The sequence below is a fragment of the Arachis hypogaea genome, chromosome 17 (assembly GCF_003086295.3).
Source record: "Arachis hypogaea cultivar Tifrunner chromosome 17, arahy.Tifrunner.gnm2.J5K5, whole genome shotgun sequence".
Lineage (NCBI taxonomy): Eukaryota > Viridiplantae > Streptophyta > Magnoliopsida > Fabales > Fabaceae > Arachis > Arachis hypogaea.
Genome location: NC_092052.1, coordinates 1,637,782 through 1,664,172, shown reverse-complemented (window position 1 = coordinate 1,664,172; position 26,391 = coordinate 1,637,782). Strand labels below are relative to the sequence as shown.

Here is a 26,391-nt window from a genome sequence, read left to right as displayed (position 1 = left end):
TGTATTGTCTGCGTAAAATTATTTTACACGTGTATTCAATCAGTAAAGCTATATTAATAAAAATTACTTTTTATATTAACTACGTAAATAATTATCTAAAAAAAACAGTTATAATTGCACGAGTGTGTAAAATGTTAAATTAAACTCAAAATTGCATTCATGTGAATGCAATTGATGAAGTAAAGTAAATAATAAGATCCAATTCCAATATAGCATAGACATAGTGGGAGGCAGTTGCACCCAATGAAGCTATAACCGCTCTTCTTGTTGCCACTAATGTAATGCAACTTCTTCTTCCTTTTAAGTTTTAATTTTCAACTCTTTTTTCTTTCTTTTTTTCTAAACTAATAATATCAAACATTGGACCAAATTAAACCAAGCATCTCTTATTCTTTCTATGTGACTCAACTTTAAAAACCATACACACTTTATTATCTAGTTACACAACACTCTTTCTGCTTCACCACTTAGCACATTCATATGCTTGCATTTAATTTATTCATTCATTCATTCATTTATGTTTATTGCCTTAATTAAACACAAGTACAAAGTCTCTTTATGTTCCTCTTTCAATTAAACACAATTAAAACAAGCCCATGTTTTCATATATATTATTATTATTTATTAATAATAAAATATTATGTTATTTTCATGCACCACATACAACGCTTCCTTATTTATTGTATTCAGCTACTCCACGCTTCAACTCAAATAAACCGTTACCATTATAAGCTTTATTTATTCTTCTTCATTCACTTTCTCACTAGAGTTTCTTGAACAACTAAAGAAACCTTCTTCTTCATGATCATGGGGTTGTTTCCTAGAGTTATTATGGTCTTGTTTGTTGTTATGGTTTTGAGTTTGAAGGTTCAGGTGAATTTAGCAGCAGCAGCAGAAGAAGAAGAAGGTTATTTCAATGGGAATGTTGATGATGATGATGATGATAATGTGAAGAGCTACATTAGTTGGGAGGATTTGGAAGTGGGGGAGGAGAGTTTGGAATTGAAATCAAAGAAAGAGGTTAGAGTTATTGTGGTTGATCAACATGGTAAGGGACATTCAAAAACTGTTCAAGGTGCTGTGAATATGGTTCCAGATCACAACAAAGAAAGGGTCAAAATTTACATTTATCCAGGAACTTATAGGTCAGTCACTAACTTCTTTTTATTACTTTTATCTACCATAAATTCTCTTGAATGAAAAAGATAAGCTTTTGGTTTTTGGGTTAATGGCACCAATTATATTTGGTTTCTCAAATATTCCTCTGTTTTGAAAGCTATATTCTTATATCATCAAGTGATTAAAAATTTTACCTACATTGTGTTGGTCAATTGGTATGAGTTTCTGTTAGTTTTTTTTATAGTCCGGATCCTCAAAATTAGTCCTTAAAAAGATTTAGACGCTTCGAAAAAAATCGATAAAATTGAGGGACTAAATTGATTTTTGCCTAATTTAAATATTACCCTTTGAGTTTGAACTCTAAAAAAATAATAACAAAAGATGAGCTATGATCTTTTTTTTTTAAGCCTAACTAGTAGATATCAATAAAAAAAATTTGACTTTCTATACTTTGACTTAGTTTATATGAAAATTATGCAGGGAAAAAGTGCTTGTGCCAAAGAGCAAACCTTATATTTCATTTATAGGTAAAAGAAATGAAACATCAAGTGCTGTGATTACTTGGAACAGCAAATCATCTGATCAAGGCCCTAATGGCCAAACATTGGGAACCTATGGTTCAGCAACTGTTGGAATTGACTCTGATTATTTCTGTGCCTCTCAGGTCACTTTTGAGGTAAATTCAGGACACATTTTTCTATTTTACTTTTATGGAACAATATCAGAATATGTAACAAAACTTTAATTTGGTTTGTTTCAGAATTCAGTGGTTGCAATGCCTGGTGGAAATGGAATGCAAGCAGTGGCACTAAGGGTAAACAGTAATAGAGCCATGTTCTATAAAGTTAAGATCAAAGGAACACAGGACACTCTCTTAGACAACACAGGAACACATTACTTCTATAAATGTTACATCCAAGGAAAGATTGATTTCATCTTTGGCAGTGCTAAATCACTCTATGAGGTACCAATAACTTTATGTACTCTTTTCCTTTCCTAGTTTATTAGTTCACTATTCACCTATGTTGCAAAAATACTTTATTTTCACTCATATATGCTAATAATAAATAGTTTTCTAGCCGTTCGATTTTCAGAACCTTGATATTGTTTTTAAGATTGAATTAGATCTACTCGATTCGAAATCTGACAAAATGAACAGAAATGTAGGCTTGAGTCAATAGCTGAGAGCTTTGGAGCAATTGCAGCACATCATAGGGATTCAGAAAAGCAAGACACAGGATTTTCATTTGTAGGATGCAAGATTAGAGGGAGTGGGAGTGTGTACCTTGGAAGAGCATGGGGTAACTACTCAAGAATTATATACTCCAATTGTTACATGGATGATATCATCAATCCTCAAGGCTGGTCAGAATGGAACCATCCAGAAAGAAAAAGGTATATATTCAAATATGTGACTAATATTTTCATATAATTTAATTGTAGTAATATTGGATTCAATATTAATTAGTATTTGTAATTGTATGCAGGACTGCAGTGTTTGGTGAATATAAGAACATGGGAAGAGGAGCAGATAGAAGACAGAGAGTGGCATGGTCAAAATCATTCAACTATCAGGAAGCAAGGCCTTTCCTTGGCAAGAGCTTCATCAATGGAGATCAATGGCTCAGACTCTAGCATTATTCTATATATATAGAGATGATATGTTATGTTATGTAATATGTATATGACTTTTATTAGTATATTATTGTTCTAACTCGTTTATCTCCTTACACATTAGCAAATGAATTTTTTTTATGAATTTTATTTGAGTGTGTGTTCAAGTGTTGCAAACAAGTACAAATTAAAGAAAACTAAATGTTTATTATTATTATTATTATTAATGCTAAACCGCAATATGCTTTTTTTTGTTGAAAGAATAAGAAGAAAAATGTTGAAGTGAAAAGAAATAAAGAATGCAAAATGGAGATGTTATGTTTGTTATGGATAAAAAATAGGTTTTGGTTTGGGACAAAAATAGGGTAAAAGTTTTCATATTTGAGTTTACAGCATTGTTTTAACGATTATGTTACATGTACACTAAAATTAGTCACTAAAATTAGCACGTATAAATTACATGTTGGAATATAATTTGATATTTTAATTATGATGATTACTTTTAATTTATTTTTTCACTCATCAAAATTTGGCTCTTTTTTTTGGTTGGTAAATTTGGCTCTTTTTATTTTTTGAACAATACTGCTTACGCTTTTTCTTGGGTATTGGCCCATGCTTTTTGTTAGGGCTCTTTTTGGTTATGGGCCTGTTAATTTTTAATGAGGTCCGCTAAAAAACGTAAGTTAAATGGATGTTCGTTATGACCAAAATATATTAAAAAATAAAAAGCCCATTGTTTTTGGAAAATGTGGATGATTCGTCCATACCAAAAATAGGTAAAGAAAATAGAAAAGGTATGTAGGTTGGGTCCTCCTAGCCCATACCCATGACCAAAAATATAAAAAAAAATAAAAAAGGTAAATGATTCAGACATGTTAATTGTTAACAGTGAAAATAGATTTAGGGTGAGGCAACTTTGACTTTTAAGTTAGGCTTTAGGGTGAAAGTGAAACCAACATTTTTTTTTTATTTGGCAGAATATGTTTGTTGGATGGATTTTATTTGACTTTATATTGTGAAATGAAATTATAGAGAGCATAAAAGCCGAAGGCCACGGAAAAATATCAAGGAGGTTCTATTTTTCTTATGATTTTATGTGCTTTATTTTTGTCTCCGTAATTTTAGGATGAAAAATAGGAAAAGATTAAGTTTTGGATGTGAATCAATGACTCAATGTATATCTGAAAAGACCTCATATATGTGTTATCTCTAGAATCTCCTATGAGTACATGTAGTACATCAAATTATAGGTGACATTATATGTTTAATTTAATTTCTTAGGAAATACCATGCAATTAGATAACATATTGCACATATTATTTAAAAAAAAAAGAAAGAAAATTATTCCAATATTTTCTCTAAAATTTAGACACTACAAAAAATTATCAGCATAACGATCGATTTAGCGACGAACGATTTTCAATCAAGAATACCAAACTCATACTAAACAATATCAATTGCTAACAAAATCGGTCGTTAAATGGCGACTAGTATTTCAATTCCTAAACGATTGCTATTAGCAATCAATTTTATTTATTGTTAAAATCGATTGTTATTCTAATATTTTTTGTAGTAAAAAAATATTACACTATGTCCTTAATAATATTTAGTAAAATGTGAAACTAACACTTTTATTTATTATAAACATTACTAATTGTGGAAGTTATTATTATATGCCGAGAATTTCGGTTATTTTTTTTATATATTTATCTTGGTTGTTTTTAACAAAATAAATAAAAAAAAAAAACTAAAACAAAAAACAAAAAAACAAAAAAACAAAAAGGAAAAAAGGAAAAGAAAGAGAGGGTTCCAAAGTTTCTTTTACATACATATCCCATTCATTCCCTTCCTTGTCATGTAAGAATATGGTACTTTAAAATATATAGATAATAGAACTGAAAATTAAAAGTCCTATGATCGATGTTGTAAAAAGATTAGATAGGGAACCAGGTTCTCCAAGCTTTATATACTTTTTCCAATCCAATACTTATCTATTTATCTTAAAATTTTCTTTTTTGACATTATCTATTATTCTATCCTTTTTCTCTGCGTGTAGTTTCGACAACATTTGTAGTTCTTGTTAGGTGCTGTAGAAAATTAATAATAATAAACATTGACATTAACATTAACAATTAAATTAAAGTATTATGTTTGTAATGTTTTCTTGAATGACTTAGAATGCTCCTTCCGTGACAATAATCATGAATTATTCTTGTACCAAAATACTTAATCATCATGTAAATTCCCAGAAACTATAAGAAAGTTTGAATAATCAACTATAAACTAGCCAAATCATTTGGATTGATATAGAAGCAATAATGCAGTATTAGATTTTGAGCTGTATGTTAAATTTTAATTACTATGTATCAGGTAATTAAGATGGGTTGAATTTGATGATTGGCACCGTTTTTATTTATGAAAGTTTAGAATACTGATAAATTTAATTATAAATGAAGGAAATTAATTTTATAAATAGATTTTGAGAAACAAAAATATCAAACATAAATTTTCATCATGGATATAGGTTTGTTAGTATTTTAAAACTTTTATAGAAATGATAATTTTTTTGTAAGTATAAATTTTTTGTCATTGCAAATCTTTTATGTTATTTTTTGTCAGTCCAAATCAACATGTTTTGCCACTTAAATTTAAAAAGATTAATTTTGATATATATAATAATATTATAAAATATTTTATATAATTATCTAACCATATTTATTTTTTTAAATGATTATTTATGCGTAATAAAAAAGTTATTTTTTGTTAATACTGTATTTTTATATATTTAAATACATGTATAAAATTATTTTACACTAACAATATATTAAAATTAAATTTTAAATTAAACTAACTTTGATACAACATTTTTTTATTGTTTTGTCGCTAACACGTTCAAGTTTAGATATTCAACAAAACATCACCAACATATTTTTATGAAATAAAACACAAATCCAAATACACAAACACACACACCCACCACTTAACACATATCATTACTTAAGTGATTATTAAACTATCTAACTTAACACTCACCATAAAATATCTAATAATTTTTAATTACCATTGTAATTCAAACCTCATAAGATTGCCACATACATGACAAGTCCAACTCAAAGAGGTGAACAATGAAGATAACCATTGCCAATTTGTGGGGGCAAATAGTGATTTGAAAATTGGCCACTACTTACCATTCAATTCAATTATATAACTATTTTTCTATCTTCATTCTATGACAAAATCCCTGAAGAGCAGGTGATGAGACTTTAGCACAACATCATCCAACGTTGCCATCTGCCTCACAATAATTTGCCACACACTCACACAGGGTCATTTTAGTAAAATCACAAAAAAATTAATCATACATATATCAGAAGGATGTTCCCATAGAGACGCGTAAAATTTTTTTTTTGTAAAAACACTTATGTATCGTATTATTATTGGATATATTAATGAACCGGTTATTTTTAAATTTCTTACCAAACTAAAATAAAACCAATTTTTTTTATAACAATAACAATAACAGTAATTTGCCACACACTCATAAAGGGTCATTTTAGTAAAATCACAAAAAAATTTAATCATACATATATAAGAAGGATGTCCCGTAAAAACGCGTAAAAAGTTTTTTTTGTAAAAACACTTACGTATTGTATTATTATTGGACATATTAATAAATCGATTATTTTTAAATTTCTTACCAAACTAGAATAAAACCGATTTTTTTATAACAATAACGATAACAATAATTTGCCACACACTCATAGAGGGTCATTTTAGTAAAATCACAAAAAATTAATCATACATATATAGCTACCCACCACTATATATATAACCCGCTCATAGCACTCAAATTCAATATCACCAACCACTTCACCAAATTGGAAATTAAAAAAAAAAAAAAATTAAAACCAACCTTCCTTAGCTTGGTTTTAATTTATTTAATTTAATTTCCCATATCTTATATTATATCAAATCATCACAATATGGATCAAATAAAGTACCAAAAGATTGCATCTTGTGTGACAGAAAGCATAAAGTGTCATCAAAATGTGTTTAAGATTACACAAGTTTTGGTGTCTTTATCTGTTTGTTCATTCATATTGTTTTCATCACCTTCTTCTTCTTCTTCTTCATTACATGTTTTCTTGCATTACTTCAAATTCTACTTGTCAACATTCCCATTCCAACTTTTCACACACAACATAGACAAGAATTCCATGTTTCTACTCTGCAATGGGCTCCTTGTCTTTGTTGGGATCACAAGATCTTTCTCTGGATCAAGAGATCATGATGATCAAGATTCTGTTAAGTATGGTGAAGAAGTAGGAGAAGAAGAAGAAGAAGAAGAAGAAGTGATGATGATGATGGAGGAGAAAACTGTTATTGAAGAGCATAATATTATTGTAGCAGAGGATGATGAAGTATTAGAAATCAAGCAATATGATGAAGAACAAGAAGAAGAAGCTGAAGATGATGGTAACATTGTTGAGCAGATCATTGTGGTAGATGAAGAACATCATCATGATCATGATCATGATCATGATGATGAACAAGTAGAAGAGGAGAAGAAGCTTCATGAAGAAGAAGAAAATAATGAACTATTTGATGATGCAGAACAAGAAGATGAAGAAAATGTATCAGAAAGTGATGATCAATTTCTGAGTGAAGGAAACTTTGAAGAAGAAGAAGAAGAGGAAGAAGAAGAGAGTAACATGTTAAGCACAGAAGAATTGAACAAGAAATTTGAAGATTTCATAAGAAGGATGAAGCAGGATCTAAGAATTGAAGCTCAAAGGCAATTAGTCATGGTTTAATTAATTACCAATAATCATTATTATCTTTTTTTTTTTTCGTTTTTTCTTTTCAAGGGAGGCATAGTTATTTTGTAGGTCTTTTTTTTTTTTTTCTTTCTGTTTATTAATAACTTAGTTTAGTTGTAATATCCAATATGCAATGCAATTTTTCACTATGTGGTTGCATGCACAAATTAAGACCAAGTCCTAGTCCTACGTACAATATTTTTAATAATGTTTTTCAATTAAAGTCATAATCCAATCACATAAACAAGATAGAACAACATTAGAAAGCTATAAAAGAATAAATAAATTTATACAATTTCATTTATTCTAACAATCTATTTTCACAAAAATAGTAGTAAGCAATAATATAAAGATATAATTACAATCAGGGGCGGAGCTTAGTTCAGACAAGGGACCATGGTCCCCTCCAAACTTTTTATAAAAGAATTAGTAGTACTTTTTCAAAAGATAAAAAATAGTTTAATTGACTTAAATATTTTACTATGACTTAAAGTACCCAATAAGTTCAATAAGCAACACTCCCTCTATCTTTAAGTTCAAATATAAAAAATTAGATATTTTTTATTTATTTAATTTAATATTATTTTATATTTTACTATTTATTTAATTTAATTTTTATATGATAAAAATAATAAAATATTCAATAAGTATTAATATTATTGTATTTGTATAAATTGATAAAAAAAATCAATAAATATTATAAATTTTAATATTTGTTCTTCTAACTTCTTCTTTACATATTTTACAGGATATATATTCAAATTTTATATAAAATAATAATAAAAAATCAAAGAATTGATGCATTTTTTAAGAGGAAGACTAATATTTAAGAAGGAGAACATATAACTTTTACAATATTAACACATGTAGATAGTTCTTCTACTTTAATGAATCACGACAAAAGTGAGATACAACCTTTAAAAGTTCAAAAAGTTACGTCTGATGAGTTTGACCTTAATTTTTTGGAACGAGACCCTGGAAAATGGCTTTAAATCTAGCAATATCACCTAAACCAGAGAGATGAGATTAGACGAGTTTATCTTAAATGAGGTCCATATCAAAAGCATATTGATAATTATCCTCTATTTGTCCCCCAAATTTTGTTTCAAGTTCCACCTCTGATTACAATCCTTATTAGATGTGTTTAGTAGAATGATAAGCAAGGATAAGACACTAATATAAAGATATAATTACAATATATTTCAATGTTACTATAGTTTTCTTATAATATTTATTTAGAACTATCAAATATTTCTCTATACTCTTATGCCTATGTATTTTTGTTTTAAAATATTAAATAAACATAACCATTATATATGATGACATAAAAATTAACATATGCTCGGTAACCCTTTTTTTTCATAGGAAAAAAAATCAAAGAACTTAAAAGTTATATCTTACTATGATAAAATTATTAGAAAAACATTATATGAATAACAATAAATTCTTATAATGTATTGATAATTTATTATGCAATGGATTTGTTGCAAATTTACAATATTTTAGTAATTTGACGCCATGCATGATGGAGGGAAGTATTTGGATTAATCAACATGGAAAGAGAAAAACAAAACAAAAAACAAAAAAAACAAAAAAATCAACATGAAAAGATAGAAATAGATTCTTAAGAATAAATGTTTTAGCTTTGATATAATTCATTCATTAAACTAAAATTAGCTATCTGAATATTGTTGACAAAAGACATAATCAATTTAATTAGTCCGCTTAATTAAGTGTCCAAAATTTAAATTTAGTCGTATTAGTTTGTACATACAATAATTAATTCGTCAACAATAATAAATATTTAAATAAAATTTTAATTTGTGATGGATTAATTATTCATCTGTCGTATTAAAAAATTCGTGTGCAACAAAAAAAATTAATTAGTGGGCCATTACTAGGTATATAATATAGGAAAAATTTTAAATGTATCGAAAACATTGGTGTTCAAATTATTTTAACCGTTAATCTGAATTATAAAAATTATATATAATATATATTAATTAAAATCAACGATTAAAACAACTGAAACACCGGTATTTTCGTATATTTAAAATTTTTTCTATAAATATATGAGTTTAATTAGCTGTCAAAAGTGCACATGGAACCACTTGTTTGGTGGTTGTTATTCATGTAATGTCTGGCTAACAAGTGGTTTTGTATGAAAAACATTATTAACTCTGTTTTCAACATACATCTGTATGATTCTACAACATTCCAAATTCCAAATAATTGAAAATAGTAGTTTTCTAATTCTATGAGCCAGCTCATACGGTATTGTCCAAAATATGATTGATAAAGTTGAGACAATCAGTGATTAACAACTGATGTTACTGATAATGATAACTATCATCAACCATAATTAAAAACACCTATTTAATCATCCCATCAGCAACATTGCAAAGTGCAAATATTTTTGTTTATATAAGCATGCATCATCATCCATTTCTTTATTTATGCTTGTTCCTTTTAGACTAGTCCCATTATTTTTTGAGTAAATTAAATATTTTTTTATTATTCGGCTTAAATTGGCGGTTATTGAATCCAACCTTAGATCATTCTTAAAAAGTATAATATAGAATAAAATAACAAAATAAATTTTTAAAAATTTATATTTTAAATGATTAAATTTTAAAAAGAATATTAATAAAATTTTTAGAATAATAAATATAAATAAGTTAGTTTAAATTAAGATTTTTTATCCTAATTATAGAAACTAATTTAAAAATTGTGTATCCACCTCTATTATCGTAAAAAAAATTTATTGATATATTTTTTTAAAAAAATTAATTTGTTCAAAATATAAATTCTGAAAGATTTATTTGTGATTTTACAATAAAATAAACAATAAACTTGTACATAGCCAAGATGATTATTTACTTAAAACTTACAAAAAATATATATTACTGAACATTATTATATATAATTCAAAATTTTTATTAGTATATATCTGTGACTTAACCCATATGATCAAAGCTTAATTAGCTGGCTAACTATTTCCTTTTTCTTCTCCCTTCTGGTGTGACTTGTAACTAACCCAACACGTGAGAACTGATTGCTAGGTTCCCTAACTGAATTAGTTTAGACTATAACCTAATCCTCTAAGTGATAGCTCTATCCAATGTATATATACCTGCAGTGTAAGATCAGAAAGATAATTTTGATCAACCAATTTTATTTTGCTCTGTGTCTTCTCTGCCAAAGTAAGAAAAGACTGCAGAAAATTCCTCTCTTTCAATGTTTACTCTTGAGTCACTCCCTTGTTCTACAACCAGCTCGATCACCTTTCACATGGTGCGGTGAGCGTGGAGCTGGGAATCAAGGTCGAGAGATTCATAATCAAGAGAGCAGGTTGATCTGAAAATTCTCAAGGTTCTGAATTTTTTCTTCCCTTTCACAAATTCTTCATTCTTCACTTAATCGTTCTTCTTCTTCCCTTTTCTTCCCTCTTCTCCCGAACTCACGCAGTAGAGTTTTGATGAGAACTTGATCGCTTTGCCGATTCCGCATCAAGGTCAAAGTGAAATTTCCGATCAAACGAGATCGTAGAGAAGAAGATCTGGATCTTCAACACCGAGATCCATTGATAATTCACTAAACTCAAGAAAGGTTTGTGAGATTCAAGTCCAGTCATGGAGCCAGAGCAAAATCAAACCTTCACAAACATTGACTTGCGAACTATCGCAAATCTGATGAATCAAATCAACACTATGCAAGCACAGGCGGCAAGAAACAATGTCAATCCCCTCAGCGATCCGAATGATCCGTATTATTTGCATCCTGGTGAAAGTCCAGGAACACCATTAATCTCCATCATGCTAGGTTTCAACAACTACCACAGCTGGGAAAGAGCAATGTTGAGAGCATTGACATCCAAGAATAAAGAAAAATTTGTGGATGGAACAATTGTGAAACCAGCTCCTGATGATCCTCTAAGCAAAGCATGGAATCGTTGCAACAATTATGTAGTTTCTTGGATCAATTTGGCATTGAGTCCAGAAATTGCACAAAGTGTAATGTGGCACAATGTAGCTTTCGATTTATGGCAAGATCTCAAGCGCCGGTACTGTCAGGGAGATATTTTCAAGATTGCTGAGCTTGATGATGAACTCTCATCAATCAAGCAAGGAGACCTCACAATAACTGCATACTTCACAAGATTAAAGGTGATTTGGGAGGAGCTTGAAAACCTAAGGCCAATTCCTCAATGCGTAGCATGTGACTCAAACAATTGCTTATGTGGATTGATGAAGGTCAGAAAATATCAAGATGATGCATATGTAGTAAGGTTCCTGAAGGGATTAAATGAAGCATACTCAAACGTGCGGTCACAAGTCATGATGATGGAGCCAGTTCCGAAGATTGATCAAGTCCTCTCAATGATACTCCAACAAGAGAGACAACTGCATACACTTGAACCAATTGACTGCAAAGCACTGATCAGTGCTTCAAACAACTTCAGCTACCCAAATAGAGGAAGGGGAAGAGGCAGAGCACCAGGAAGAAGCCATGGAAGGGGCAGAGGAGCCACAAAGCAGTGTTCATTTTGTGGCAAACTAGGTCATTTAGTGGATGTGTGCTACAAAAAGCATGGGATGCCTCCCCATCTCAAGCAAGGTAACCAGAGCCTGATCAACAACATGATTGCTGAAGAGAATGATGAAAAATTCAGCACCACCCAAGGAGAGGCCAGTAAAGGTGAGTTAGAATTCACTATAGAGCAAAAACGCGCATTGATATCATTACTGCAGCAGCCGGATATGCAGCAGAATCAAACAAACCAAATAGTTGCACTTCCATCTAATCAAGGTATAGCTTATGTGATGTCTCTAAATGTTTTCAAATCTAACTCCTGGGTCATCGATTCAGGAGCAACAGATCGTGTTTCTTTTTCTCTAGAGTCATATCAATCGTATCATCAAATCAAACCTATAATTGTAAAATTGCCTGATGGTACTCACACTTCTACCTCCATTGCAGGAACTATAGTTTTCTCAAAACAATTTCTTCTCCTTGATGTCTTGTTCATACCACAATTTAAATTTAATTTAATATCTGTTTCAAAACTAACCAAATCTCTTCACTGTGAATTGGTATTTGATGATATGACTTGCAAGATTCAGGATTGCCTTTCTCAGAAGATAATTGGTCAAGCTGAGCAAAGAAAGGGGCTTTATGCATTTGAGGATCTAAACCCAGTTGGCACATCGAGTATAGCACCAGCAAAGGTTTTATGCATGCACAACACAAATTCACACAGCATACATGAATTAGGCACATTATGGCACAATAGGCTAGGACATCTACCTAAAAGTAGAATTGATGTAATAAAGAGATCATACTCATTCATAGACAACTCTGTTTGTAACAATCCATGTGACTCATGTCATTTTTCAAAACAAAAAAGATTAGCATTTGGTTACAGTTTGTCAAAGGCAAATGATATATTCGATCTGATTCATTTAGACATATGGGGACCAATCAACCATGTATCAACTGCTGGACACAAGTACTTTCTCACAATCGTTGATGACATGAGTAGATACACATGGCTGTTTTTTATGAAAGCAAAATCTGAAGTGGCAGAATTGATCAAGAATTTTGTAAAACTAGTTCAAACACAATTTCACAAAACTGTAAAAAAAATTAGATCTGATAATGGACTAGAATTCAAAATGCCACAATTTTATGCAGCCATGGGTATCATACATCAAACAAGTTGTGTTGCTTCCCCTCAACAAAATGGCATTGTTGAGCGAAAGCACCAACACATCCTTGGCGTCACTAGAGCACTTATGTTCCAAGCAAATGTACCTCAGTGTTATTGGAATTATGCTGCTGCACATTCCATCCATATCATAAATAGGATTCCAAGCCCAATTTTGAAAGAAAAATCCCCATATCAAATCCTATTCAACAAATTACCTTGTATTGACTACTTTAAAGTGTTCGGATGCCTTGCCTATGCTGCTACACTTTCTGCAAATAGAAAGAAGTTAGATCATAGAGCAAGAAAATGTGTTTTCTTGGGTCACAAGGATGGAGTGAAGGGTTACATCATGTACGATATCAATACTAGAGAATTCTTCATCTCTAGAGATGTACACTTCTATGAATCAGTTTTTCCTTTCAAAATACAAAATAACAATCAACATACTCATCATACATCTGATATTCAACACTCACAGCATATCAATCATGCATCAGTTTTTGAAAACTCGCAGCACGCATTCTTAGATCCTTTTGAAAATGAGCAGACTGCACAACACACTTTGCAACAACTAGTAACTCAAAATGGTAATCAGCCACATCCAGACACATCACCACAACCATCACTCATAGGCATTCCTGCCCTTCACACACAAGACACTGAAACTAACATTACAACACAACATGCATCACAAACACAAACTAGACACAATGCTGATGCTCCTACTAGAAGGTCAACTCGGGAGAGGAGACCTCCCTCTTATCTTAAGGATTTTCACTGCTCACTGATGAATAAGATCTCAACTCCCCAATTTACTTCAAATCCTAAAATTCATTGTAAGTATCCATTGTCCAGTGTCATTAGCTATAATTTTCTGTCATGTCCACAAAGGAACCTATCACTAGCATTGTCAGCATTAGTTGAACCAAATACATATGAAGAGGCTGTTACACATCCCTGCTGGCAGCAAGCTATCAATGCAGAATTAGAGGCTCTAAAGCAGAACAACACTTGGTTTCTTACTACTCTACCAAAGGGCAAGAAAGCTATAGGGTGTAAATGGGTATTCAAAACAAAATTGAAAGCTGATGGCACGATAGAAAGGCATAAGGCAAGATTGGTTGCTAAGGGCTTTACACAAGTGCCCGGCCAAGATTACTTTGACACATTCAGTCCTGTGGTCAAAATGAACACCTTGAAAATTCTCTTGGCAATTGCTGCTGCAAAATGCTGGATTGTACACCAGCTTGATGTAAATACGGCGTTTCTCCACGGCGACCTCCCTGAAGATGTATACATGCGCGTTCCACCTGGCCTTCATGTCTCGAATCCTTCTTTAGTTTGCAAACTTACGCGCTCTCTTTACGGTCTCAAGCAAGCCAGTCGCCAATGGCACACAAAATTGGCATCTACCCTCACAGCCTATGGATACTCACAGTCTAGACATGATGATTGTCTTTTCACTAAAGGTACAACTAATTCATTCACTGCCATATTAGTCTACGTCGACGATCTTGTGCTAGCAGGAAACAACATGAATGAGATAAAGTCTGTGAAGAAGCATCTCCATCAACTATTTCAGATTAAAGACATTGGTGAATTAAAATATTTTCTTGGCATCGAATTTGCAAGAAGCAGGGAGGGCATTACCATGTATCAACGACAGTATTGTTTGGAACTTTTAGAGGACTATGGAATGCTAGCAGCAAAGGGGGCCACAACACCCATGGATTACTCAACACAACTCTCTAAATCAACGGGAACACCACTTGCCAACAACACTGAGTATAGAAAGCTAATAGGGAGACTACTCTACTTAGCAAATACAAGACCAGAAATAAGCTATGCAGTAGGAAAGCTAAGCCAATTCCTCGAATGCCCCACTGACAAGCATTTTGATGCAGGATTGAGAGTGCTGCGTTACCTAAAGTCTGCACCAGCTCAAGGACTATTTTTCTCTACAAAGTCAGACCTTGAAGTGACAGGGTACTCAGATAGTGATTGGGCAGCATGCCCAGATTCTCGAAGATCAGTATCTGGCTATTGTTTCTTTTTAGGAACAAGCTTGATCACATGGAAAAGCAAGAAACAAAACGTGGTAGCACGCTCTTCAGCAGAAGCAGAGTATAGAGCCCTGGCAGCAGCTACTTGTGAAGCTCAGTGGATAACCTTCATAACAAAGGAACTGAAACTAAACTTGGCAAAACCAATAGCCATATACTGTGATAGCCAAGCAGCTCTGCATATCGCAGCCAACTCTGTCTTCCACGAAAGAACGAAGCACATAGAGGTAGATTGCCACATTGTGCGCGACAAATCGAAGGAGAATGTAACAAAATTGTTGCCCATTAGAACTACAGAGCAAACAGCGGATATCCTTACAAAAGCTTTGAGTCCAAAGCTGTTCTCGGCATGTCATAGCAAGCTTCGGCTCTTGGACATTCACACGCCTAGCTTGAGGGAGGGTGTGACTTAACCCATATGATCAAAGCTTAATTAGCTGGCTAACTATTTCCTTTTTCTTCTCCCTTCTGGTGTGACTTGTAACTAACCCAACACGTGAGAACTGATTGCTAGGTTCCCTAACTGAATTAGTTTAGACTATAACCTAATCCTCTAAGTGATAGCTCTATCCAATGTATATATACCTGCAGTGTAAGATCAGAAAGATAATTTTGATCAACCAATTTTATTTTACTCTGTGTCTTCTCTGCCAAAGTAAGAAAAGACTGCAGAAAATTCCTCTCTTTCAATATTTACTCTTGAGTCACTCCCTTGTTCTACAACCAGCTCGATCACCTTTCACAATATCTATTGTCTAAATAAAAGATTGCACTTTCTTTTACCTGATATATATAGACACAAAAACATGATTAATTTTTATGCTTTATACCGCTATTTTCACATTTTCACCACCTAGAACTAAAAAGCATCTCTTCTTTTTTTAAAAGGTATGCTGCCTAAAAATGTTTGAGATAAGAATGCTTTTGCAGTTGAAAAGATTAAGAAAAATAAAAAATAAAAAATAAAAATCTCATGAACCCGTAAAAGAGTTGACTTGCAATTAAATTTTTTTTTTATTTTAAAAAAGATTACCTCCTTCTCTGGAATTCACCTTTTATGCATATGAATAACTGAAGTACGTACGGATAAGCATTAAGTTAATGATTGCACCAAACATTATTATGAAAATGAAGCATCACACAAATATCACCCAAATGGCCCATGAATATGGATAGAGACTTCTTTATAAGCTTCAAATAATTGCCAAATTATGAGGGTCCAAAAAGCTTATTAACTTTTGGAAAAATATATAGAATCAAGACGGGATAAGCCCAAAAAATAAATAATTTAATTAATTTATAATTATATTTAATTAATTTTATTTATTTTTAATTTATAATATTTGATATTAATTGCTTCTCATCCTAAATTAAAATTCTGAATGATACGTTGGAGAAATAGAGGCGAAAATCACAAAATTTTCAACAATTTCGATTCTTAATATATAAAAAAATTTATAAAATATATAAAATAACATCTATTTAGTATGAAAAAGAAATATTCTGATACTTAGTAGACGAAAAATTTTAATATCTAGCATAAGCACCATCCGCGTAATGATTGGATTTTAATATGTAACAAATAAAATAACTTGAAATTGCATAGAAGGCACCTCAAACAATTCAAAGTTCCAGCTATGTTTCAAATTTTATATATCTAAATTTTTCAAAACAAAGAAGGGTACAATAAGAATGTATGTGTGAATAAAACCAATTAAGAAGCTTGAAAATTGGAACAATCTTAAAAGAAAAAAAAAAAAAAAAAAAGGCATAGACTACTCTTCTTATTCTTATCTCTGAAAGTGACTTATTAAGATTTTGTCAATTAATTATTAGCATGCAATGGTACAAATGGCCAAAAATTAATAAATGCCTTTACACTGATATGGCAGAAAACTATGGACCTTTCATTTTCATTCTCTTAGATGGTTTTTTTCATGACAAACAAGTTCTTCTTAAATAGATCCTCTATCTAAATCATGGTGTGGTCAATCTCGAAATTCAATGTACTTGCATTATTTCCCTTATTATATGGAGGAATAATTAGTAAGGCTGCATGGAACATTGCATGTATTATGCTTAAAATAACAAATAACAAAATGAAATTTAAGATAAGAATTTAAATTGGTGTGGTAGGGTATATAATGTTATGTTTTTATTGATCATGATTATATTTTAATTAGTAGTGTATGTTTTATATATGTTCATTCAAGGAAATTTTTTATGTATTATTTTTTCTCCAATTTCAACTTATGATCATTAACATTTGAATTATATTACTAAGAATTTAACTAATTCAATTATCTAATTGAAATAATAATCACACGGAAAATGAAGTTATTATAACAACAATTTTGAATTTTCCGAATTTGAATATCAAAAGTATCATGTATATATATATATATATATATATAAAAAAAAACAGTCATTAAATTAGTTATAATGTGTTATTTTACACATTTTTTAATTAAATAATTAATCATCAGAATAATCAAACAGTTTATTAAGTGCCAATAAGTTATAGTTCAAATAGTATTTCTATCTTTTTAAAAAAAATTTGTTATAATAGAATAACTAAATCTAAATAAATAATTAAATTTGTTTATAGTAATATAATAATAAAAAATAATTATAAATACATATTTTATATAAATAAATAATTAATTAATAATTAATTTTTAATGTACATATAACATGATTATTTTAATATCCAACCTCTTATTAATTATTTAAACCAATATCGGTGGAGCAATATTATTGTAAATGGAGGAACCTTCCAAACTTGATGAGACTAATCCTAAGGGACAAAAGCTACATAACATTAGTATATAGTATAGTCCATATATATTAAGATAATATAGTCCTACAAAAAATACTAAGACTGTCCTTGGTGTCCTACAAAGTACACCGATTCATGCATGAAATAATAATAAAACTAAAGCAATAATACAAAGAGAGAAAATTCCAAGATGTGCAAGAATTAGTAAGAAATAAATAAAGGTGGAGATTGTTACATGTCAAGGGTAAGAAAGAGCATCCACGTGAGTTCCTATATATAATTTGGTAGACAAAATTATTGATCAAGCTAAGCGTACGTGGATTTAGAAGAAGTCACATTTGATGTATGTGCATTAATCACATTGATTAAGACATATGATAAGGATTGTCCATTTTTGTAGCAATAATGCATTCTAGCTAGCTATATATTTATATATGCTCAATAATGAGAAATAGGAGCTGTATATGTTTGAAATTGATTTACATCACATATTTTAATATCAATTATGTGAGTAGATTTCCTTAGTCTTTTTCATGTCACCATAAGATACTGTTACATAATATTATTTGATATACCGAGTCACATGATGAGTTGGATGCAAAACTTCAGCTACCTATTTTGACATTGATCTTAAAGTTTGTTTTTTTTTTTTTTTATATGATCAAGGAATTTCTAGAAAGACCCTTCCATTGGATATAAGGCTTTTTAAAAATAAAAAATAAAAAATTATGGTTTAATTACTCTGTTAGTCCCTATAATTTCGTAAAATTTTCAATTAGGTCCTTATACTTTTTTCTTTTTAATTGGGTCCCTGTACTAAATTTTTTTTTTCAATTAAGTCCCTTTTAGTAGTAATTGGCTTAATTTTATAGAAACTCAACTAAAAAAAAAGAATTAGTATAGGGACCTAAAAAAAAAAGTGTAAGGACCCAATTAAAAAAAAATTTTGGTGCAATGACTCAATTAAAAAAAAATATAGACCTAATTGAAAATTTCGTAAAATTATAGGGATTAACAAAGTAATTAAACCAAAAATTATTTACCATTATGTGTTGCCACTTAGCAGTGACTCTATCCACAATAGTTGTAGTATTCTAGATTCATAGTTCTTTTTTCCATGGCCTCTATATATCATAAAAAAATTCTTGGTCTTAGTGTTTCCCTTCTACAATTATAATAATGTTCATAGGACACTGTAGAAGCTACTACTACTAATTAGAGAATTCAAGTTTGATGTAGGTGACACGAGTTTAGGAAAAATTATTGTTAGGATATAAGTACAGAAAAATTCATGTCTAGAAAACAACATTATTATTCATGAAAGATTGGCATCACCATTTCATTTACTCTATAGTTATTGGTATTTAAAACGAGATCCTATAAGATAAAATAAAATAAATCCTAGATATTAAATCAAATCAAAGCAAACCAAATTTGATATCAGCATCTCAGCGTATTAATTAAGCGTAGTCAAGCGCCAAATCATCTTGATATTTCTTTGATTTTGGTCGTATCTAAAATGGTGACTAACTAATTAACAAGTAGCAATATTTCTTTTTTCAAAGTTAGAAATGATAGAAAGATTATGCCATTTGAACTATAATTCGTTGACTGTTTGATACGAGAATTAGTTGGTGAGTATTGTGTCAATAATATTTCTACTATAGACTAAAAAGAAGGGTTACTTTAGTACAACCTATTTCACAAATATAATATATAGTTTATATAATCATGTGACAAAAGTGAGTTCAAACAAGAAAGCAAATAGAATAAAACCATGCAACATATATAGCATGAGGATCAATTGTCCCACAAAATAAGAGAACAAAGAAATTATCAATCCCCTCTCTGATCCTAATTATAATATCTTTAAGGCAGAAATTTGAACTATAATTTTCTGTCTTTCAAAACCAATTATCCAAAGTATCACAAAATAATTACAAAATTCAGTTGTAATAAGAGACACTACATTATTGCACAAGAATCTTCTGTTGCCATTTTATTTGGCCTAGGGCAGAAAGGCGGCAACGGCGGCGGCGGCGGCCAATAAGATGTTAAAGGAGGAGGTCCATAAGGCCGCGGCCAAACCGGTGCTGGTGGAGGAGGATATAATGGTACTAATTGAGGATGGTATTGTGGTGGTGGTGGTGGCGGCGGCAATGGCAGAGGTAGACTTGCTTGGTAACATAAATGTGGAGGATATGATCCCATAGAATAGGGAGCATAAAAATCACCACCACCACTACCACCTCTTCCTCCATAATAATAAGGAAGAGTTCTTCTATCTAAAACTTCACCATCAAACTTTATATATTTGACTTCAGCATGTTTACCATATTTCTCTAGTAACCCTAATATTTTACTTGGATTCACTCTGCCAGTAACTCTCACCGTTCCTCGTTCTCCATCAATGGTGATGTTGTACACCCCTGAAATCAAATTATTGCGTGTGGAAATATAATAATGCGTTATTACTAGGTGGAAACTCAGGTGCAGTCGACTTCACATGAAGTTGATACCTGAGAGCTGTTAGATGATTTGACTGATTTGACTAAATTTTCATCTAACGGCTCTCAGATATCAACTTCATGTGAAGTCGACTTCACTTAAGTTTTCATCTTATTACTATCTTATAGAAAGTGACTGAATAGACATATTTTTGTCCAAACTAGAATTTTATTCATACATTGCATGTGTGAAATAATCGTATATTTAGACGTGTTTGTAATAATTTTCTATGGAAAAGTACAACTCATACTATGGAAAGATATTCAATAATTCAAATATCTAAGAGAGAAAAAAAAAGAAACAAAAAGTGTACCATTGATGTTCCTCAAAACTTGCATCACCTTCATTTTACATCCATCACATTGTGTATTTATTTTTAGAACACAAATCTGAAAATAAGAGGAGAAAGAAGCTATGGTAATGGATATTAAATCAAAACAAAGGTAAAATATAATTAAAAAAAATTGCTTATAAGAAATGAATATATATTTTGATGTTACCATTTCAGCAAGAGAGTTCTCCATATTGCCTTATGATGATGACTCCTTTAGGAATTTGCAAAGTGAATGTTCTAACTTCTGCTCCGAGAACAATTATGGAGGGGCATCAACTTCAGGCTCCTTCTTCAATGCACAGGTTGTCCCGAGAAATTTTCTTTTTTTTTAATTGGGACCTTATGATATGATCGATTTCTTCCTTCTTTAACTCAATCAGCAATTAATTTGTATATTACGGAAATATTAATTTGTATGCTTAATTAATTAATAAAATTTGAATAAAATAAAAGAAAATGATAGTGTATAAATAATGAGAATTAATCATTATTAATATGATTAGTTATTCTATTTGACTTGTTGTCGATGGTATCTCTCGTCCCCACAGGTTAAAAAAACAAAAATTAATTCATTGCGGATTATAATTTCATTTAAGTTACTCTATTTGATTGGTTGATTATGATTACTCAGAATTATTAGTGTGATTAGTTACTCTATTTGATTCCACATTCTCTTCAGATATTCGTATGATAAGCATAATATTGCAATTTATTTTTTTTAACAAATAATTAAATGTTGAAGAGAGTTATTAATCCCGAAAATTTGTCTCGCCTTCAAGCAATAGAAATGTTGGAGAAATTGAGGTCTCCACCGAATTAAATTGATCTAAATTAAATACTACTCATTTTCTTTTGGTGACTAAATAGTAAATACTACTCATTTGTTGCTGACTTAGTGGCTAGTGGATAAAAACAAAAATAATTACTAAAACAAAGACTGAAGGACATCCATCTGTGATCCGTTAACGTCCATTCACAAACTAATTACATTAATTACTCCATCATTAGCACAAAGCGAAAATGATTTTTTTTCGCCCAAAAAAAGGAGACAAAATTGATTAGTTATTACCGAGTATTGTATTTATTTCCTGCCAATACGAAATTAGATAAATTTTTAATTTTGGCAACAAAATCACGATAGTCGTGGATATCATGTATCATGAGGGGTGTCCATCGATCGAATCGGATATGATATCCGCACTTTTAAATGTCGGATCCGATCCGATCCGCACATTTGCAGATCGGATCGGATCGAATATCGAATATCTCTGCATAATTAAACCTTTTCTTTTTAATCATATTTTTATGTAAAAAAATTCGATAAAAATATTTCTTTCATACTTTTAAATTTATCTATTCCTAAAATATTTTTAATCAAATTCTCTCTAAATAACAAAAATAAAATAATACAATATATGAATAATAATTACTAACTAAAACATACAAAATATAATACCAAACATATATATATTTATTATTTTTTAATTATTATAGTGCGGATCTGCGGATCCGCGGATGTAGAGCAGTCCGCGATCCGATCCGATCAATTTGCGGATCGGATCGTATCCGCAATTTTCGGATCGGATGCGGATATTTACCGCGGATCTGTGGATACGATCCGATCCATGGACACCCCTACAGTATCATCCCCAAGGTAATTCAATCTTATTATTGGCTTAGAACTTAGAAGGAAAGTAAACATAATACAAATTTTTTTTTTTTGGTCGGGAACATAATACAAAATTGTTAACTCTGAAACTAGACAAAGAAAAAGGTTACAAACAAAGCTATGAAAGTCAAGTCTAGTAATCTGTCTCTTTAGCTAGCTATTAACATGGGCCCAAAGATTCCAGACAGACCCACTGCCCCTGATGAGCCCACTCCCATAAGAACTATGGATCAGACCAAAAACATATCCGAACTTGGACTGAAGCCTAATAAATGTTACCTGATGAACTGAACATGCACTGAGCTCAACATTTTATATCAAAAATGCTAAATGATCATTTTACCTTGAATTTTAGATGGCAGGTAAGACACTGACAAGAATGAAAGAGCATGCACAGATAATGCTTCAATCTCAAACTTCACTCCTTTCTCCAGCATCATCTTTAGCTCCAACCTTCAAAAGCAACAATAAGACAAGGCACAGTTCAATTGAAGGTAAAAGACAAATGTAAGGGGGGAATGTAAAAGGAATATCACCTCCATTGTGGCACATCCCTTTGCAGGTAGCATCTAAGCAACATGGCTTCAAGTTTCCTCTTGTCTTCCAAGTATATTGTAGGCACGGTATTGATTAGATCAGGTGTATAACTATGTCCTCATGCACTAAAATTAATATACTTATTCCTTACCTTCAGCAGTTAGAGAAAGTAGACACTGCTTTGGAATAAAATATCTCTCAGCATCTGAAGGATAAGCTCCAAGCCATTGTATCTCCGGGACACGAAGATGTTTTGTGTCATAAGCCATTTGCTAACAAAACATCAGGGAGTAGATTAGTCTACCAGTATCAGAAATGTAACTTGGCCATTAGGCAGAGATTCAATCCAATCAATAATCGTGTAATTTCATATTCAGAACCGTATCATGATATGCATGTTTAAATAGTTGCAAAATGATGCGTTTTAAAATGCTAACCATGGAACCAAATCTGTAAGTGGTTAAGATGTCAAAGCCATAGGGATCACAATCAACCAAGCAATATGCAGGCAGGTGCAAATCCTCAACTAGAAGACGCAGAAACCTGTTAGGATACAAAACTTTTAAAACCATAGCTGATCAGAGACATCGGTAGCATGATATCTTGGGGGTGTCACACCTTCTTGTAGGAATATCCGGGTAGCCTCTTCCCTGTGCAAACGCAAAATTCAAACAGAAATATTGCTGTATTTAGAAATAATGTAGAAAGATAAAATTCAAACACAAAAATAGTTTTGTAACAAAGCTAATTTCCTCCGAAAAGTACTTACAGTGATCACAATGCAGTGGTTTGCACTGCAGAACTGGTCATTTGCTAGTCTTTCGAAAACTGTAAGTCAAGTTCAAGTGTTCAACATGGACCTGCTTATCAATAAGAACAATACCAAGAAAGAACCGTCTTTTTGATTAACTGTTTTCCCCTTTTCTTCAAGAAATATTACCTGATTCTTTCTCAACGACTAATATGTAGTGAGCAACACTAATGATATCTATGTACAAGAGTTAAGCATTGTTACTTCCCATCTCTGATCAATTTGTATTATAACTCATGAATTAAAAAATATAATTAGAAGAAGGAAACAAAACAATTGCATTATATTCTTCCAGAAATTAGGATACCTTTAACTTCTTCAACATGAACAGGAATAGGGTGGACCTGCAAAAAAGCCATTAAAATTTTAGAAGTTAATTACTACATTAATGTTAGTTTTTGGTTCTTACCTTGTTCGGAGAACTGATGCAGTCAAACAGCCTTTTTCCTTCAAAGAATCTTATCCATCCCATAACTAACCTACAAGAAACAAAATTTGTCTGTCTTATCAGTTAAACATATTCGAACACGGCATGATTATATGAGGAACTGAACCAGATATTAGAAAGCATCAGCTTTGAGAAAACTAATTGACAATTGCTAATGCCGCAAGAGATAAGATCTTAGATGGCACAATTCCACAATTGCTAACCTTCTTGATGTACAGCAAATATAAACTACAGAAAGAACAATAAATGTAATCAATTTTATCAATGTCATTAAGTGTGATATTGGTATTAACTGTTAAACCTGCTGGAGATACATATGCTGTAAGGCTCTTTTAGACATGAAAATTGCAATATTTTTATATACAAAAATGTATACAGTTTCATAAAATAGCACCACATCAGAAAAATAAAGCTATTATTATGATTCATAGAGAGATTTCAGACAGCAAATTGCTTTTTCCAAGATAGAGTATAATCTCATACTGTACCCCTTCCCAGCAGAAACCTGCAGCAAAAGAAAATGTGAAAATATTAGCACCCAGAACATGGTTGATGTCTATTTCAAATGAACAAGCAGCAAGTGAAAAATAATTCTTAAACAATTTACAGCCAGTAAACCATCCCTTCATAGTTGTTTACTAGCATTTTCCTTACCCTTGCGTAGACAAAAATTGTAGATATCAAAAGCTGGAACATGAAATCAACTAACCAAGTAACATTATGAATATGCTTTATTTCAGGGTAGAAAAGTTACTAATGGAAACTAATACCATGGTGAGTATTGTTACCAGAAATTCAGAAACAAGTTTAATTCACCAAAATCCACAGATTGTACAGTTCAACAATTTAAAGATAGCCAGACCAAAAGCAAAGCAGCAAAAAAGGATGGAGTACAAAAAGTTTACCACATTAAGGTTATGGCGACTGCACTGCATAAGGACACATATATCATTAATTGCATGGTCTACAACTGACTGATCTGCAAGAAAAAATAGAACAAATGGTTAAGAAGGCATCATGCTGTGCAATGATGCATATCAGAAATGTAGCCCATGACCAACAAAATTGCAATCATACACCATATGTTTTCAAATCAATATAACTTTCAACAGACGAATCTCATTCTCCAGCTAAGTTTCACGAAACAATATAATTTACTCATCCCAAGCTCCTTACCTGAAAACACAGAAGGATGCATGTAATAAATATCCCTCTTGGAACAATGCCTGTTCTCTTGCAAAAGTTTCTGAACAATGAGTAGCACTCTCAACATCACATCTGAAAGATACTCAGTGAGTAAAATTCAACAACAGATCTAAAAAATCTACAATCACATAACTCAACATTGATCAAAACACACAGAGAATTCAGTTTAGAAAATTCAAATTAGCGAAAAATTGAAAGATAGAGACCGAAGAAGAGATGAAGTGACCTATTCTGTGTACGTGCGATTCCCTGCAGAGAGTGAGAACATCCTTCCCGCATGGTAGATTGGAGCCACAAAAGCTGCATCGTCAAAATTTCACAAAAGAACAAACATAAAAATTTTCAATTGAGAAGAATTCAAAAATTGGAAGCGATGCGGAACCATACCAATTGGAATTGGGATTAGTGCAGTGATTCCTGAACCGGTGGATGAGGATTACCGGCGATTGACCGTTGCTCAGGTCAGTGACGATAGATAGAGTGAACTCTGCGCATGAAAGCGAATAATTAACTAACTAGTATAACTGATTAACTAACTCTGTTGAGATTCGTTATGAGCTGAGATGAGTTTTATTTAATGAAGAGAGTGGATTGGATTGTTTACCTTTGATCTTGGCGAGTAAGTGGAAGTTCGGTGACTGTGATTGGGAACTCATCCACTTTCCCTCCATTTTTAGCGTTTTTCTTCTTGCGCCTTTCTTAGTTTTTCTCCAGTCTCAATTTTAAAGTAGAAATATTCCAGAATATAGAAGAAAAATATATATGATGCGTAT

The 26,391-nt window shown here is 31.3% G+C and overlaps 4 protein-coding genes across 4 annotated transcripts; 2 read left to right on the top strand and 2 right to left on the bottom strand.

Annotated features, from left to right (window-relative positions):
• The first annotated feature begins 765 nt into the window (after positions 1-765).
• Positions 766-2,960, top strand: LOC112765632 (pectinesterase QRT1). The gene is made up of 5 exons (XM_025811518.3): positions 766-1,145; positions 1,600-1,795; positions 1,880-2,083; positions 2,279-2,514; positions 2,607-2,960. The coding sequence occupies exons 1-5, from the start codon at positions 802-804 to the stop codon at positions 2,752-2,754; spliced, it is 1,128 nt and encodes a 375-aa protein (XP_025667303.1). The 5' UTR covers positions 766-801; the 3' UTR covers positions 2,755-2,960.
• Positions 2,961-6,573: 3,613 nt separating this feature from the next.
• LOC112767251 (uncharacterized) lies at positions 6,574-7,730 on the top strand. Its single transcript, XM_025813133.2, has one exon. It carries the CDS (start codon positions 6,717-6,719, stop codon positions 7,545-7,547), a length of 831 nt encoding a protein of 276 aa, XP_025668918.1. The 5' UTR covers positions 6,574-6,716; the 3' UTR covers positions 7,548-7,730.
• Positions 7,731-19,790: 12,060 nt separating this feature from the next.
• On the bottom strand, positions 19,791-21,288 carry LOC112765722 (heavy metal-associated isoprenylated plant protein 28-like). Its single transcript, XM_072223074.1, has 3 exons — positions 21,114-21,288; positions 20,927-21,002; positions 19,791-20,534 (listed from the first exon to the last, which is right to left on the bottom strand). The coding sequence occupies exons 1-3, from the start codon at positions 21,135-21,137 to the stop codon at positions 20,071-20,073; spliced, it is 564 nt and encodes a 187-aa protein (XP_072079175.1). The 5' UTR covers positions 21,138-21,288; the 3' UTR covers positions 19,791-20,070.
• Positions 21,289-22,633: 1,345 nt separating this feature from the next.
• On the bottom strand, positions 22,634-26,391 carry LOC112766876 (meiotic recombination protein SPO11-1). The gene is made up of 15 exons (XM_025812773.3): positions 26,223-26,391; positions 26,006-26,105; positions 25,845-25,918; positions 25,589-25,690; positions 25,318-25,391; positions 24,901-24,917; positions 24,374-24,443; positions 24,272-24,308; positions 24,094-24,141; positions 23,923-23,981; positions 23,772-23,803; positions 23,591-23,696; positions 23,305-23,425; positions 23,153-23,216; positions 22,634-23,069 (listed from the first exon to the last, which is right to left on the bottom strand). Exons 1-15 carry the CDS (start codon positions 26,287-26,289, stop codon positions 22,943-22,945), a joined length of 1,098 nt encoding a protein of 365 aa, XP_025668558.1. The 5' UTR covers positions 26,290-26,391; the 3' UTR covers positions 22,634-22,942.